The 16,759-nt window shown below is 43.6% G+C and overlaps 1 protein-coding gene across 8 annotated transcripts in view; it reads left to right on the forward strand.

Moving 5' to 3' along the window:
* Positions 1 to 7,968, forward strand: part of RAD51AP2 (RAD51 associated protein 2) — a 286,503-nt gene extending 278,535 nt beyond the window's left edge. For 7 of the 8 annotated variants that reach the window (XM_063915357.1, XM_063915360.1, XM_063915361.1 and 4 more), the window contains 2 exons: positions 4,569 to 4,646; positions 5,827 to 7,968. In XM_063915357.1, the coding sequence (XP_063771427.1) occupies positions 4,569 to 4,646; positions 5,827 to 5,945 (197 nt within the window). In that variant the 3' untranslated portion in view covers positions 5,946 to 7,968. Of the gene's footprint in view, positions 1 to 4,568; positions 4,663 to 5,826 lie in introns of all 8 variants that reach the window. The other variant, XM_063915358.1, reaches the window with a different exon arrangement.
* Positions 7,969 to 16,759: the final 8,791 nt, after the last annotated feature.

Genomic DNA, 16,759 nt, shown 5'->3' on the forward strand with positions numbered 1-16,759 from the left:
AGAGTCCCTCAAGCAATAGCAGTGGATGCACTGGGGACCCAGTGGGTGTTTCGGTCGGTATATGTTTTTCCTCCACTTCCACTGATTCCAAAAGTTCTCAAAATAATAATAAGAACAAGAGTTTGAGCAATCTTCATTGCCCTAGACTGGCCAAGGAGGGCTTGGTATCCATATCATCAGGAGTTGCTCATAGAAGATCCTCTGCTTCTTACTCCTCGAGAGGACCTACTACAGCAGGGGCCATGTGTGTATCAAGACTTACCGCGGCTACATTTAACTGCATGGCTGTTGAGCGTTGAATCCTAGCCCAAAAGGGTATTCCCAAGGAAGTCATCCCCACTCTTATTCAGGCCAGGAAAGGAGTAACGTCTAAACATTACCACCATACTTGGAGAAAATATGTGTCTTGGTGTGAATCCAAGAAGGCTCCTACGGAAGAGTTTGAGTTGGGACGTTTTCTCCATTTTCTGCAGGCTGGTGTGGATGCGAGCCTTAGATTGGGGTCAATCAAGGTCCAGATTTCGGACTTATCAGTTATCTTTCAAAAACAATTGGCCTCCTTTCCAGAAGTTCAGACGTTCATGAAAGGGGTTCTGCACATCCAGCCTCCATTTGTTCCTCCAGTAGCACCATGGGACCTTAATGTGGTGTTGCAGATCCTTCAATCGGGTTGGTTTGAGCCTCTACAAGAAATAGAGTTGAAGTTTCTCACTTGGAAAGTGGTGATGCTTTTGGCGTTGGCATCCGCAAGGCGGATGTCTGAATTGAGGGCCTTGTCCCACAAGAGCCCTTACCTGATCTTCCATGAAGATAGGGCAGAGTTGAGAACTCGTCAACATTTTCTTCCAAAGGTGGTTTCCTCTTTCCACATAAACCAACTTATTGTGGTGCCAGTTGCTACTGACACGTTCGCTGAGTCAAAGTCTCTAGATGTGGTTAGAGGTTTGAAGATTTATGGCGCTAGAATAGCTCGAATACGTAAAACAGAGGTTTTGTTTGTCCTGTATGCTCCCAACAAGATTGGGTGTCCTGCTTCCAAGCAGACTATTGCGCGCTGGATCAGAGGTACGATTCAGCAAGCTCATTCTACGCCTGGATTGCCGTTACCGATATCGGTGAAGGCCCATTCTACTAGGAAGGTGGGCTCCTCCTGGGTGGCTGCCCGGGGGGTCTCGGCATTACAACTTTGCCGAGCAGCTACTTGGTCAGGGTCAAACACATTTGCAAAATTCTACAAGTTTGACACCTTGGCCGATGAGGACCTCAAATTCGGTCAATCGGTGCTGCAGGGCCATCCGCACTCTCCCGCCCGAACTGGAGCTTTGGTATAGACACCATGGTCTTGATGTCGTCCCCAGCATCCTCTAGGACGTATGAGAAAATAGGATTTTGATAACCTACCGGTAAATCCTTTTCTCCTAGTCCGTAGAGGATGCTGGGCGCCCGTCCCAGTGCATACTTTACCTGCAGTTTAGTTATTACAGTTACACAAGTTGTGTTACCTTGGTTTCAGCATGTTGCTGCAATTAGTTAATGTCTGTTGGCATGTGTTATGTTGAATGCCATGTGTGCGGCATGGTTGAGGGTGTGAGTTGGTAGATATCTCCCCACTAGTTAAGTAATTCCTTTCCTCAAAATGTCAGTCTCCCTGGGCACAGTTCCTACAACTGAGGTCTGGAGGAGGGGTATAGAGGGAGGAGTCAGGTCACACCCAATGAAAAGTCTTTAAAGTGCCCATGTCTCCTGCGGATCCCGTCTATACCCCATGGTCTTGATGTCATCCCCAGCATCCTCTACGGACTAGGAGAAAAGGATTTACCGGTAGGTTATCAAAATCCTATTTTTTCATGTAGACACTGGAGCAGTGAGTAAAGAAAAATCTGCATTAAGTGCACCTCCTGGGGCTTACCATGCGGGGTAGAGACAGTAATTGGATAGCTCTAGGCAGAACTTCAACAACCTAATAACCACCATTGATAACTGAATCTGCCTCCAAGTGTTCAAGTACTACTGCATTCTAATCCTTCATGCCAGGTAAACTACTGTAGTTCTACTTGCCTTCTCCCTGCTTCTTATGTGGACATATTATGTAGTAGATCATCAGTGACATCAAAACATTTAAGGAGGGTACTACTACCACTACCCTCTCTTTTTATTGCCAATAGAAATACTTTAGTGTTACTTCACTGGTATTGCTAGCTATTTTTAAATTCTATATTCCAATGAGTAAATGTGAACTCACTGTGTGTAAATAAGAATGCTAAATCTAACAGGCCCGTCACAAAGAGAGGAATGGTTATCTGTAATGAGAAAAGAGACTTGGAATCCAATGACAAGATAATACCAACATGTCATCTTGAGTTAATGATGTCTTCCAGGTTATCACCTTTAAAGCAATCATTTTTGTAATAAAAATTTGGGGAGATATATATTTGTAATCAGTGAAATGGGCTACATGATGTGTCAAATTTCAATATTAATTTACTAGGAAAATAGAGAAATTGTCTATTTTCCTAAAAAATCCATATTTAAAATGTATGTTTGATATGTCTCTATATGTAAATACATATTCGGTCTAATGCTATTATTATTACATGCAGTCATAAAATTATTAATAATACTTAGACTCTTTTAGTCACCTCACAATGAAGAGGGTATTATTGAGCTCCAGCACTATTGAGGGAGACCCCTAGAGCCAATAACAGCCCCCCGCTGTTTCCTTATAATATGACTCACACACTGGTACTTAGGTTGCCACCTGGACTTATAACTCTAGCAGTAGTGACTTCAACAATAGGATTGAGACCACAGGAAAATAGGCTAAAATAGTAGCAGAGAACAAGTATGGACTACATGAAAACACAGAGCGTTAAGGCATCTCTTAAGGATCTCAGCGAGGGCAGATGAGGCACTGTGAGATGGATTACCAGCACTGTGCGGAACACTGAGGAGGCAGACAAGAGGTTAATACACTCAGGTACTGGATGTGTGTTCAGACAGGACAAGGCTTGGCAATGGACAGCCAGATAATCCAGAAGAGTATCCACAGGATCTAGAGACAGGAACCAGCAATTTACACTGACAGAGTATAAGCTATAACTGGTTGTGTATTGCAGGGCTGATTGCCTTTTAAAAGATTCAAGCATCAATCAGTGCAGCCAGAGAGGGAAGCATCTCTAAATTAATAACTTCATGCAGCTGCAGTGCTGCACGTACTTCACGAGTCCCGGCTGTTAGGGAGCAGCAGCCCAGAATTCCCTGCAGCCAACCGGCGTTCTGGTTGTTAGGTTTACAGTGTCTCTGATTAAGATGTTATTGTGTTGTTGACATACCTGAAAACTTACTAAATAGTGACAGTTCTTGAAATAAATCTTAGTGTTGGCAGAACTGAGTGATTACTAGTGTTCGCAAGATATATTTGGTGGGACTTTGACCAATCTTAGACAGAGCAGGAGCTGGTTGTAATTCCGTCCAAGTTTGCCGGATGTGCTGGTTGTCAGCCGAACTCAGACTATTTTTTAAAGAGGCAGTCATTTACAAGGAATGGTTTTGCCTTGGAAATTACTGCCCCTTTAAAAAAAGTCAGAGTTCTTCCGACAGCCCAAACATCTGGCGAACTCGGACGACATTACATAAATCCTTAGGTGTTTTTGTTTTGATTCAAATTTTCACACCTATGTGTCATGCATGCTTAGCTGGGACTTGTGACAGAATATGAGTGAATTAGATATAATATACCTCTAGGAGGTAGCCCTGATAAGTTATTTTATCCTTCAGCCTAAGCTCATTCTTTTATGTATTCTCTAGTATGATATAGAGGCACTGCATACAATGTTTGTGTGCTTACTGTTTTGTTACAATTGCTATAATTTTGTTTGATATACTGTTGCCTTTATTTTCATTTTGTAAGCAAACAATGTAAAGATTACTGCAGACGTTCTCACTTATTAGCGTGATTGTCTGGGTGGAATTTTTGCAGTATCAGCACCAGCTGGAGATATTTCTCTAACAATGAAATCTAAATCATACTGTATATCAAAGATCATTACAGATTGTTTAGCTGAGTCGAAACATTTTCTGTTTGCGAAATGCGTGCCACCTGCCCCAGATTTCCCATACTGATGAGAATGTTTGGAAAGAGAGAAATACAAGAATTTATAGGTTTGCATTTTATTGCAATAAAGAAAATGTCTGATATGAATTAGATTTATTAGCGCAGTGCTCCTGCTCTCTGTGGATTCAGACACTTTCATGTAATTTACTGCTTATTTATAATTTGATTGTAGCCTCTTGTGTGTACAAGCACTTAGGTTGTTGGCAAGTTTCTGTTGGTGTCCGTATTGCTTGATGTGTGCGTTAAGTGGTTTAGTCTGCGACTGAGAACATCCACTTGACAGAAACCTGATAAAGAGGAAAAATGTTAAAGCAAAAGAAATTAAATATATCAGATGATTTCATTTATTCGACAAACTGTAAGGAACATACATCTTCACAATAATCTTACCTTCACTCAAGTTGATATAACACCAGATTAGAGATAATTTATGGTGACATTTTATGTTTTACAGGAGATGTCGCGAAACTCTTGTCATGGACACCGGCCTTTTGGTCAAGCAATAATAGAGAGACTCTGCATACTGAGAGAGGTAGGAGATATGCCAGGTACAGACCTTTCCCATTTCACTGACGATGTGATCTAATTCACAAATTTTCTTGCAAGGAAATATTCCAGAGAGTTTCCAATATCTTGCGTACACACTATACAATTGTTTCTTCTAATCTTCACTGATTGTCCTAATGATTGGATGGAAAAGTTGTGTCCCTGTATACACTGCACAGATTATATGCCTGTGTAGCTACCCATGGTTGGACTGGCCCACAGGTGTTCTGGGGAAATCCCCAGTGGCACCCACTGCCTGAGAATCTCACCCTGTCCTCTAAGGGTCAGTAACATGATGGAGCAGAATGAATAATGGTGCTTGGTTTGTTTTTATAGAAACTACACCAAGATTAGTAGTCCTGCCAATCTAAGCGGGTGGTCATGACACACCCCTGTCCCTTCCTTTACAAAGGGGCCCTGTTCTTTGCATGTCTTCTATAATGGTTGGCCAAGTCCCTCTGTGGTGGCTGACAACACCTTTTCTGGTAGCTGGCCACATCCCTTTAACTTGGGCAGCTACCGCTGTATTCCCTGTTGGGCTTGTATGTGTGTATGGCTCGGGAATTGTGTAGTGTGTACCCAGCTTAATGGACAAAGTAGTCGCTATAATGGTCGAGAACTCAGACACATCATACTGTAGTTCACATTAACGCACAAACTCTGAGAATCTGTACCTAGCATGTGGCTGGTGTAAGTTTCTATGGTTGCGTCTAAGGATGAGACGCTCAAAGTGGACGTCTCAGTCCTTGTACAGTCAGATGCATGGATGTGTACCAGGGAAGGGACTTGTAATGGTATGTGCATACAGTCTCAGACACGGATGCCACTGTGGCTGACTCTGAATTATCCCTTTTATTTATGTACCATTTAAGCTCTTTTCATTGATTTGGAAACCATAGATAGTTGCAGACACCACCCACCCCATTCCCCCAGGAGTGACAAACTGGAATTGCCTGAAATCATACTTAGCTTTTGACTTCTTTCAAAATAAACAAATAATTATTCCCCAGGGGTCTTGTGTCTGTCAAATTGAGCCTGTCGCTCTAAACAATGCTCGGTCTTTGTTGTTTTTTCTATTATGTTATGCAAATCAGGATATCATTACTGAGGAGTGAAGTGTACATTTTCCCTGCACATAATGATAAGATATTTTATCTTCTCCCCAGAAGTGACATTCTCTCATGGGATAAGAAGAGTGACACCACTCAAGACACGGACTGGTCCTCTTAGGATCGGCCTGTCAAGGAAAGCCAAGATTAAACAGCTTCATCCTTATCTCCGATAGAGAGTCAGATTCCTAAAAGAGCATAAATAGATTGCATTAGATTACAACCACTGGGATACATTTCATAGTACTGGATAAAAGAACCAAAACCTTCTGCTGAAAATGTATTTTATATTCATTGGATATATTTGGTGTTATTAAGGTATTTACATGTTTGTTTTAATGCTTCGTGTTTATGTTAAAATGTTACATTTTAAAATGTTTCTTTCAATCTCAAGGTTTTAAACATAATACTGCAGAACTTTTTCAGCCTACTTTTACCATCTATGGGGGGTATTCAATGAAAGTAAAAACTGCCGTCTTGTTGGAAAGACGGCAGTTTCCGACTGTTTTAGGTCGGGAGGGGTTCCGACCTATTCAGTGCTGGCTCTTTTTTTCTGACAAGTCGAGAAATCCGACTTGTCGGAAAGCACGCGGATTGGCGGCTTAACCCACCGATCCAAGTGTATTGTCGGAAAGCGCGGCCAAACCCAACAAGTTTTAGCCCCGTATCCGACAATGTCTATCAAACTTTAAAAAAAGTCGGATTGGCATTGTCGGGAACGGGCCAAACCTGTCGGGTTTGGCATGCATTGAATACTCACTTGTCGGATCCTTTCCGTTGGAAAGGATCCGACATGAAATTAATATATGCCTATTTGGGCATAGCTGCCAACACTGTTGTGCTAGCTCCTATTCTGTGCATTTTACTGCTTTTATACATCTTCATTGTAGGGGACAAATAATTCAAAGGATATAGAAGGGACTCTCAGACTTTATGCTAGCATTGGATGTACCAAGAAATACACAGAAAAGTAATAATAGCTCTGAGTATAAAGTGCTAAAAATTAGATTGAAATTGATGTAACCATTTATCTTTGTTTATGCATGCAATAAACAGGCCTGGCCAATTTATAGCACTTACAGTATTTCATAAATGTGAAATTAGTATGTTATCAGTGAATGGCAAAAGGCAAAACACATTGAGAGCTAAGGAACCCTTGAATTAAAACTTATTTGTCTACTTTTACAGTGTTTCCATAGTTTTGGAAATCTATGGAAATACAGTATAACATCAAAGGTCTTGTGATTTTTTTTTAAAGAAACGTTACCCTAGTACTCACTCTTTAAAGGACATCATTATTATGCAATGCTGCTGTTAAAGCATTTTCCCACTTTAGGACACTCCATCCTGCCTAGCTAGTGTCTCAATCCCTGGGTACAACAACACTACTTTTACACTTTAAATTGCTGCTGAAAGACTCATGATCTTGACTTTGGACAACTGTCCTCCTGTCACTCGTGGTCAAATCCTTGAGTAACTCAGCATTTAGTAAAGGGTGGGATCTGATAAACTTCTGCAATAGCTAGAAATGGTTGATTAACAACCATCTTGAATCCTTGATGAAACTCTTCAACAAATAAGGAAAATGAAAAAATAATTTACAGGATTATTAAACCTGGTTTAGTTTTATAGTATCTTTAAATAGTATTTTTATAGTATCTTTAAAAATGTTTATTATGTTGCCCTTGGATGGAGACATAAAATGAAGACTTGGATGGAGACATACAATGAAATAAAAAAAAGCGATTTACCAGTTACATGTAAGTAGACAGGAGGTACCCTGTGATATGTGTGAAAAGTGTTTTGTCTCTGATGTACGATATTACATTCCTCATTACGGATCCCGGCTCCAATGCTTACTGTACTCTACAACCCTCCTCTTTACAGGGGATAGATGGAGAATAAGTCAACACATTATTTTTAAGAAACATATGTAGTTTGCCGTTTTGTTCCAGAGGCTAAGCCTGTAAATAGGAATATCGATTATCCTTTACTGTGCTTAATTACAAAACTCTATTTCTCTGTAAACACCAGAGTTGTATGTTAATTTTGTGGACATTGATCATCCTTCATTACATATATTCCAAAACATATTTTACTGTGTCTACAGGAATAAATTGTAATCCATGAAATAGGTGCGGCTGTTGTTAATGGGAAAGCAATTGTGATGTTTACTGTATTAAAAGGATTTCAAATAAATGTCATACTCTCTTCATTAATTGTATTCTCAATTAAAAAAGTTACGGTGACCAGAACCACAGTACGTCTCCACTAACAGAAATACCATCAAATACCAAACTTTTTTTAATGTCTGTTCAGACATTGAAACTAATTACAATTCTTTAATATCCTCTATGATTCACTTATTAATGTACCAACAAGACTCACACTGCCAGACAGCACAATAGACAGGAAGAACATGTTCCTAATGTACCGGGAATATAAAGTATAAATGCTTGCTGAGCGCACTTTAGTTTTTGTTAAGGTCAAACTGACATTACTGAGCTAGAATGGGGAAAGTGTGGGCCCCCTTACCGCTTAGGGCCCTTGGCTATCATCAAAAATGACAACACTTCCTGGGGAAAATATGTAAATTCTCCTCTCTAAAATCTAATTCCAGCATAACACTTTCCAGCTGCTAAGGCTTTATAAATATGTCCGCCTTGGAACTGCATTATAAGGTTGTTTACCATAATTCTTATTTATCAAGAGTGGGTTGTCATTTTGATACGCAAGCAAGAGAAAGGGTTGGCCCATTGCATGCAGGAGTTCTATTTCAAAACACCTGGAGAGGCATCTGAAGCCTGTCATTAACGATTGCAGATCAGTATGTATGGTATAAATAGATTATATACTGCATTTAATAGGGGAAAAAATGGGATTATTATTTTCATTGCAGTGCAAGATTTAGAACAATACTTGACTGTTATTTAAACGATTCCTCAAGTAAAGTAGTAGTATATCATTTGTCAGTCTTTTTTTTTTCACAAGGAAATTACTGTTATTGATACTTAATATCATAGAGCCATCGGAAATTCATTCATGTATGTAGGGACTCACCTACTTAATAGTAGTGATGAGCGGATTCGGTTTTACTCGGTTTTACTCGGTTTTACTCGGTTCTCAAAACGGCATCTTATTGGCTCACGGATGTCACGTGTTTTGGATAGCCAATAAGATGCCGTTTTGAGAACCGAGTAAAACCGAGTAAAACCGAGTAAAACCGAACCTCGCTCATCACTACTTAATAGTGCCAGCAATCACCGAGTAAAAGATGAAAGCCAGGCCAGGAGCTCTGCTTTTCTCTGCTTCACTTGAAAGGTAAAATACTTTAATAATGAATGAAAGTATATTCATGAAAAGGATTACCAGTTTCTCTTAACAGTGGAATAATAAGACAAAATTGGAATTTCTAAAATGGAAATGCTGTACAATGAAAGACAACGGTTTATCACTTGTAAAAAATGTTAAGAAGCTTGCAAGAGATTGAATTTGATTAAAGCTTTCAATATTGTATAAGGATGTCTTACTTTACTGCCAAGCAGAGCATGTCAGGTAATAGTTCAAACAGACTATAGACTAGGGAACATTTGATATAACAGCGCCAAGCTGATAGAGTCACACTCCGTGGAAATGCCGTCTAAGAGGCATTATTATAAAGGCTGAAGTATGCTGTACATCTCTTTAAACATTCATCCAACAAAATGCTTTTCTTTTTTCAGAACACTTTTTTTTTTTTTTATAAGTGTACTACCTTGGGGATTCTGTCGAGCTGAAATCACACCCATTTTCAGAGTATACATTGCGCATATCGAGCTGCACCTGCTAGTACAGTGATGAAGAGAGCTATGGGTTTTCGATTGTAGACTGACAACTCAAGATGCATAATCAGGCTATTACCAGGCATTCTCACTTACAAAAAGTTTGCTTGGATTGCTTCAATGCAGCTACCATAGTCAAATTAAAAGGGGGGCGGGGCGCAGGGCGTATTGTACCCTTGGCCCCCATTTGTCAGGGTACTCCCCTGGCGAGAGCACAATGACATCACTAGCTTTCCCTCTTATGCAGCAACAGAACCAGGCATCCAGAATATGTGCAGTGTTTCATGAGCTACCGATGGACCTTTCTGACCAATGGAGACATAGTAGGGTGAAGAGAGCTGTAACTGACACAGCGATCCCAGCTTCTCCTCCTCCCTCCCTGAGTGTCTGGGTCATGTGTAACCTGTTATCTAATGAGTAGAGAGAGACAAACACACACAGTCCTCCTGAGTCCTGTCCCAGTGTGTAAGTAATACAGAGGCTGCTGCTATTTTTGCATGTGATAAGATAAATTATAGATTTTTCTCTGACGTCCTAAGTGGATGCTGGGGACTCCGTCAGGACCATGGGGAATAGCGGCTCCGCAGGAGACAGGGCACAAAAGTAAAAGCTTTAGGATCAGGTGGTGTGCACTGGCTCCTCCCCCTATGACCCTCCTCCAAGCCTCAGTTAGGTTTTTGTGCCCGGCCGAGAAGGGTGCAATCTAGGTGGCTCTCCTAAAGAGCTGCTTAGAGTAAAAGTTTTGTTAGGTTTTTTATTTTCAGTGAGTCCTGCTGGCAACAGGCTCACTGCAACGAGGGACTTAGGGGAGAAGAAGTGAACTCACCTGCGTGCAGGATGGATTGGCTTCTTAGGCTACTGGACACTAGCTCCAGAGGGACGATCACAGGTACAGCCTGGATGGGTCACCGGAGCCGCGCCGCCGACCCCCTTGCAGATGCTGAAGAGAGAAGAGGTCCAGAAATCGGCGGCTGAAAACTTCTCAGTCTTCATGAGGTAGCGCACAGCACTGCAGCTGTGCGCCATTGCTCTCAGCACACTTCACACCAACGGTCACTGAGGGTGCAGGGCGCTTGGGGGGGCGCCCTGGGCAGCAATGAAAGTACCTATGCTGGCTAAAAATACATCACATATAGCCCCTGGGGCTATATGGATGTATTTAACCCCTGCCAGGTTGTCAGAAAAACGGGAGAAGAAGCCCGCCGAAAAGGGGGCAGGGCCTATTCTCCTCAGCACACAGCGCCATTTACCTACACAGCTCCGCTGCTAGGAAGGCTCCCAGGCTCTCCCCTGCACTGCACTACAGAAACAGGGTTAAAACAGAGAGGGGGGGCACTTATTTGGCGATATTATTATATATTAAGATGCTATAAGGGAAAACACTTATATAAGGTTGTCCCTGTATAATATAGCGTTTTGGTGTGTGCTGGCAAACTCTCCCTCTGTCTCCCCAAAGGGCTAGTGGGGTCCTGTCCTCTATCAGAGCATTCCCTGTGTGTGTGCTGTGTGTCGGTACGTGTGTGTCGACATGTATGAGGACGATGTTGGTGAGGAGGCGGAGCAATTGCCTGTAATGGTGATGTCACTCTCTAGGGAGTCGACACCGGAATGGATGGCTTATTTAGGGAATTACGTGATAATGTCAACACGCTGCAAGGTCGGTTGACGACATGAGACGGCCGGCAAACCAATTAGTACCTGTCCAGGCGTCTCAAACACCGTCAGGGGCTTTAAAACGCCCATTTACCTCAGTCGGTCGACACAGACACAGACACGGACACTGACTCCAGTGTCGACGGTGAAGAAACAAACGTATTTTCCATTTGGGCCACACGTTACATGTTAAGGGCAATGAAGGAGGTGTTACATATTTCTGATACTACAAGTACCACAAAAGAGGGTATTATGTGGGGTGTGAAAAAACTACCTGTAGTTTTTCCTGAATCAGATAAATTAAATGAAGTGTGTGATGATGCGTGGGTTTCCCCCGATAGAAAATTATTGGCGTTATACCCTTTCCCGCCAGAAGTTAGGGCGCGTTGGGAAACACCCCTTAGGGTGGATAAGGCGCTCACACGCTTATCAAAACAAGTGGCGTTACCGTCTCCAGATACGGCCGCCCTCAAGGAGCCAGCTGATAGGAGGCTGGAAAATATCCTAAAAAGTATATACACACATACTGGTGTTATACTGCGACCAGCGATCGCCTCAGCCTGGATGTGCAGCGCTGGGGTGGCTTGGTCGGATTCCCTGACTGAAAATATTGATACCCTTGACAGGGACAGTATTTTATTGACTATAGAGCATTTAAAGGATGCATTTCTATATATGCGAGATGCACAGAGGGATATTTGCACTCTGGCATCAAGAGTAAGTGCGATGTCCATATCTGCCAGAAGATGTTTATGGACACGACAGTGGTCAGGTGATGCAGATTCCAAACGGCACATGGAAGTATTGCCGTATAAAGGGGAGGAGTTATTTGGGGTCGGTCCATCGGACCTGGTGGCCACGGCAACAGCTGGAAAATCCACCTTTTTTACCCCAAGTCACATCTCAGCAGAAAAAGACACCGTCTTTTCAGCCTCAGTCCTTTCGTCCCCATAAGGGCAAGCAGGCAAAAGGCCAGTCATATCTGCCCAGGGATAGAGGAAAGGGAAGAAGACTGCAGCAGGCAGCCCATTCCCAGGAACAGAAGCCCTCCACCGCTTTTGCCAAGTCCTCAGCATGACGCTGGGGCCGTACAAGCGGACTCAGGTGCGGTGGGGGGTCGTCTCAAGAGTTTCAGCGCGCAGTGGGCTCACTCGCAAGTGGACCCCTGGATCCTACAAGTAGTATCCCAGGGGTACAGATTGGAAATTCGAGACGTCTCCCCCTCGCAGGTTCCTGAAGTCTGCTTTACCAACGTCTCCCTCCGACAGGGAGGCAGTATTGGAAACAATTCACAAGCTGTATTCCCAGCAGGTGATAATCAAAGTACCCCTCCTACAACAAGGAAAGGGGTATTATTCCACACTATATTGTGGTACTGAAGCCAGACGGCTCGGTGAGACCTATTCTAAATCTGAAATATTTGAACATTTACATACAAAGGTTCAAATCAAGATGGAGTCACTCGGAGCAGTGATAGCGTACCAGGAAGAAGGGGACTATATGGTGTCCCTGGACATCAAGGATGCTTACCTCCATGTCCCAATTTGCCCTTCTCACCAAGGGTACCTCAGGTTCGTGGTACAAAACTGTCACTATCAGTTTCAGACGCTGCCGTTTGGATTGTCCACGGCACCCCGGGTCTTTACCAAGGTAATGGCCGAAATGATGATTCTTCTTCAAAGAAAAGGCGTCTTAATTATCCCTTACTTGGATGATCTCCTGATAAGGGCAAGGTCCAGAGAACAGTTGGAGGTCGGAGTAGCACTATCTCAAGTAGTTCTACGACAGCACGGGTGGATTCTAAATATTCCAAAATCGCAGCTGTCTCCGACGACACGTCTGCTGTTCCTAGGGATGATTCTGGACACAGTCCAGAAAAAGGTGTTTCTCCCGGAGGAGAAAGCCAGGGAGTTATCCGAGCTAGTCAGGAACCTCCTAAAACCAGGAAAAGTGTCAGTGCATCATTGCACAAGGGTCCTGGGAAAAATGGTGGCTTCTTACGAAGCGATTCCATTCGGCAGATTTCACGCAAGAACTTTTCAGTGGGATCTGCTGGAAAAATGGTCCGGATCGCATCTTCAGATGCATCAGCGGATAACCCTGTCTCCAAGGACAAGGGTGTCTCTTCTGTGGTGGCTGCAGAGTGCTCATCTACTAAAGGGCCACAGATTCGGCATTCAGGACTGGGTCCTGGTGACCACGGATGCCAGCCTGAAAGGCTGGGGAGCAGTCACACAAGGAAAACATTTCCAGGGAGTGTGATCAAGTCTGGAGACTTCTCTCCACATAAATATACTGGAGCTAAAAGCAATTTACAATGCTCTAAGCTTAGCAAGACCTCTGCTTCAAGGTCAGCCGGTATTGATCCAGTGGGACAACATCACGGCAGTCGAACACGTAAACAGACAGGGCGGCACAAGAAGCAGGAGGGCAATGGCAGAAACTGCAAGGATTCTTCGCTGGGCGGAAAATCATGTGATAGCACTGTCAGCAGTGTTCATTCCGGGAGTGGACAACTGGGAAGCAGACTTCCTCAGCACGACCTCCACCCGGGAGAGTGGGGACTTCATCGGGAAGTCTTCCACATGATTGTGAACCGTTGGGAAAGACCAAAGGTGGACATGATGGCGTCCCGCCTGAACAAAAAACTGGACAGGTATTGCGCCAGGTCAAGAGACCCTCAGGCAATAGCTGTGGACGTTCTGGTAACACCGTGGGTGTACCAGTCGGTGTATGTGTTCCCTCCTCTGCTTCTCATACCTAAGGTACTGAGAATTATAAGACGTAGAGGAGTAAGAACTATACTCGTGGCTCCGGATTGGCCAAGAAGGACTTGGTACCCGGAACTTCAAGAGATGCTCACAGAGGACTCATGGCCTCTGCCGCTAAGAAGGGACTTGCTTCAGCAAGTACCATGTCTGTTCCAAGACTTACCGCGGCTGCGTTTGACGGCATGGCGGTTGAACGCCGGATCCTAAGGGAAAAAGGCATTCCGGAAGAGGTCATTCCTACCCTGGTCAAAGCCAGGAAGGAGGTGACCGCACAACATTATCACCACATGTGGCGAAAATATGTTGCGTGGTGTGAGGCCAGGAAGGCCCCACGAAGAAATTTCAACTCGGTCGATTCCTGCATTTCCTGCAAACAGGAGTGTCTATGGGCCTCAAATTGGGGTCCATTAAGGTTCAAATTTCGGCCCTGTCGATTTTCTTCCAGAAAGAATTGGCTTCAGTTCCTGAAGTCCAGAAGTTTGTCAAGGGAGTACTGCATATACATCCCCCTTTTGTGCCTCCAGTGGCACTGTGGGATCTCAACGTAGTTCTGGGATTCCTCAAATCACATTGGTTTAAACCGCTCAAATCTGTGGATTTGAAATATCTCACATGGAAAGTGACCATGATGTTGGCCCTGGCCTCGGCCAGGCGAGTGTCAGAATTGGCGGCTTTGTCTCACAAAAGCCCATATCTGATTGTCCATTCGGACAGGGCAGAGCTGCGGACTCGTCCCCAGTTTCTCCCTAAGGTGGTGTCAGCGTTTCACCTGAACCAGCTTATTGTGGTACCTGCGGCTACTAGGGACTTGGAGGACTCCAAGTTGCTAGATGTTGTCAGGGCCCTGAAAATATAGGTTTCCAGGACGGCTGGAGTCAGGAAAACTGACTTGCTGTTATCCTGTATGCACCCAACAAACTGGGTGCTATTGCTTCTAAGCAGACGATTGCTAGTTGGATGTGTAGTACAATTCAGCTTGCACATTCTGTGGCAGGCCTGCCACAGCCAAAATATGTAAATGCCCATTCCACAAGGAAGGTGGGCTCATCTTGGGCGGCTGCCCGAGGGGTCTCGGCTTTACAACTTTGCCGAGCTGCTACTTGGTCAGGGGCACACCCTGGATGAGGAGGACCTGGAGTTCTCTCACTCGGTGCTGCAGAGTCATCCGCACTCTCCCGCCCGTTTGGGAGCTTTGGTATAATCCCCATGGTCCTGACGGAGTCCCCAGCATCCACTTAGGACGTCAGAGAAAATAAGAATTTACTTACCGATAATTCTATTTCTCGTAGTCCGTAGTGGATGCTGGGCGCCCATCCCAAGTGCGGATTGTCTGCAATACTTGTACATAGTTATTGTTACAAAAATCGGGTTATTATTGTTGTGAGCCATCTTTTCAGAGGCTCCGCTGTTATCATGCTGTTAACTGGGTTCAGATCACAGGTTGTACAGTGTGATTGGTGTGGCTGGTATGAGTCTTACCCGGGATTCAAAATCCTTCCTTATTGTGTACGCTCGTCCGGGCACAGTATCCTAACTGAGGCTTGGAGGAGGGTCATAGGGGGAGGAGCCAGTGCACACCACCTGATCCTAAAGCTTTTACTTTTGTGCCCTGTCTCCTGCGGGGCCGCTATTCCCCATGGTCCTGACGGAGTCCCCAGCATCCACTACGGACTACGAGAAATAGAATTATCGGTAAGTAAATTCTTATTTATTTTTCTATGTGTGTTTTAAGGTTGTTTAAGTTGTCTCTGTTCCACTACAAGGAAATTGTATAAAATAGGTGTCTCTCAATTAGGTGGAGCTATAAATAGTACCCAGGTATTCGGGAAATCATATTGAATCCTTCTTAAACTATTAGTTTAAATCTAATATACACTATTGGTTTAAATTTAATATGCACAACCCATACCTCCCAACATGATCCATTCCAGGAGGGAAAAAATGCTGTCTAAATGGAAATCCTTCTTAAGTTATGATTGCAATCACCTGTGTTGAAATACCTTTCTTATCAATTAAATAGTTCAACACAGGTGACACTAATATATTAAGAGGGAAGCTCAGGTAGCGAGCACTTTGTACCTCCTGGAATTGGTCATGTTTGGAGCTATGCACAAACTAATATACAACACACCCTTTCACTGCCCCCCCTGTCTTAAGTGCTTAATCCAGCCATGGCAGCTACAGACTACATAGAGTTGGACATAAGATAAATATCCATATTTTCAGATGCATCTTCTGTGTCAAGTTTAAGACTGGTGCAAGTGTACCCAGATGATAATGACTACTAGTAAACCCAGCAAACAGATGGAGGGGGGGAGCTTTATGTGAGGGTTTATAGTCTGAAGGGGAAGGGGGGTGTCATGTGTCGTGCTGCGGGAATGTCTGGGTCCAGTGCTGCGCTGGGTCATCTCCTTCATGCTGGCAGGGTCTCCCTGCGGGACATGCAGGCTACCATCTTTGCTTGGTTCAGACAGCCACATCGGTGTCTTCTCCGATCAGCTGCGGCCAAGTGACCAGACTAAATGAATCACTGCGCTCCTGAAAGAAAAAAAAGAAAAACTAGTTGCACTGTTGTTCTCATATGATATGTACAATATGGGCAATCAGATATCTTATTTAAACAAACATATAAAATGCACTAATAGAACACATAAACTTAGTTAGAACAGTACAGTAAATGAGGGGCATGTACAGTTAGATATGAACACAATTGATCTGGTCCTGGATCTGAATAATGAATTATTA

This window comes from Pseudophryne corroboree, chromosome 4, assembly GCF_028390025.1.
Source record: "Pseudophryne corroboree isolate aPseCor3 chromosome 4, aPseCor3.hap2, whole genome shotgun sequence".
Lineage (NCBI taxonomy): Eukaryota > Metazoa > Chordata > Amphibia > Anura > Myobatrachidae > Pseudophryne > Pseudophryne corroboree.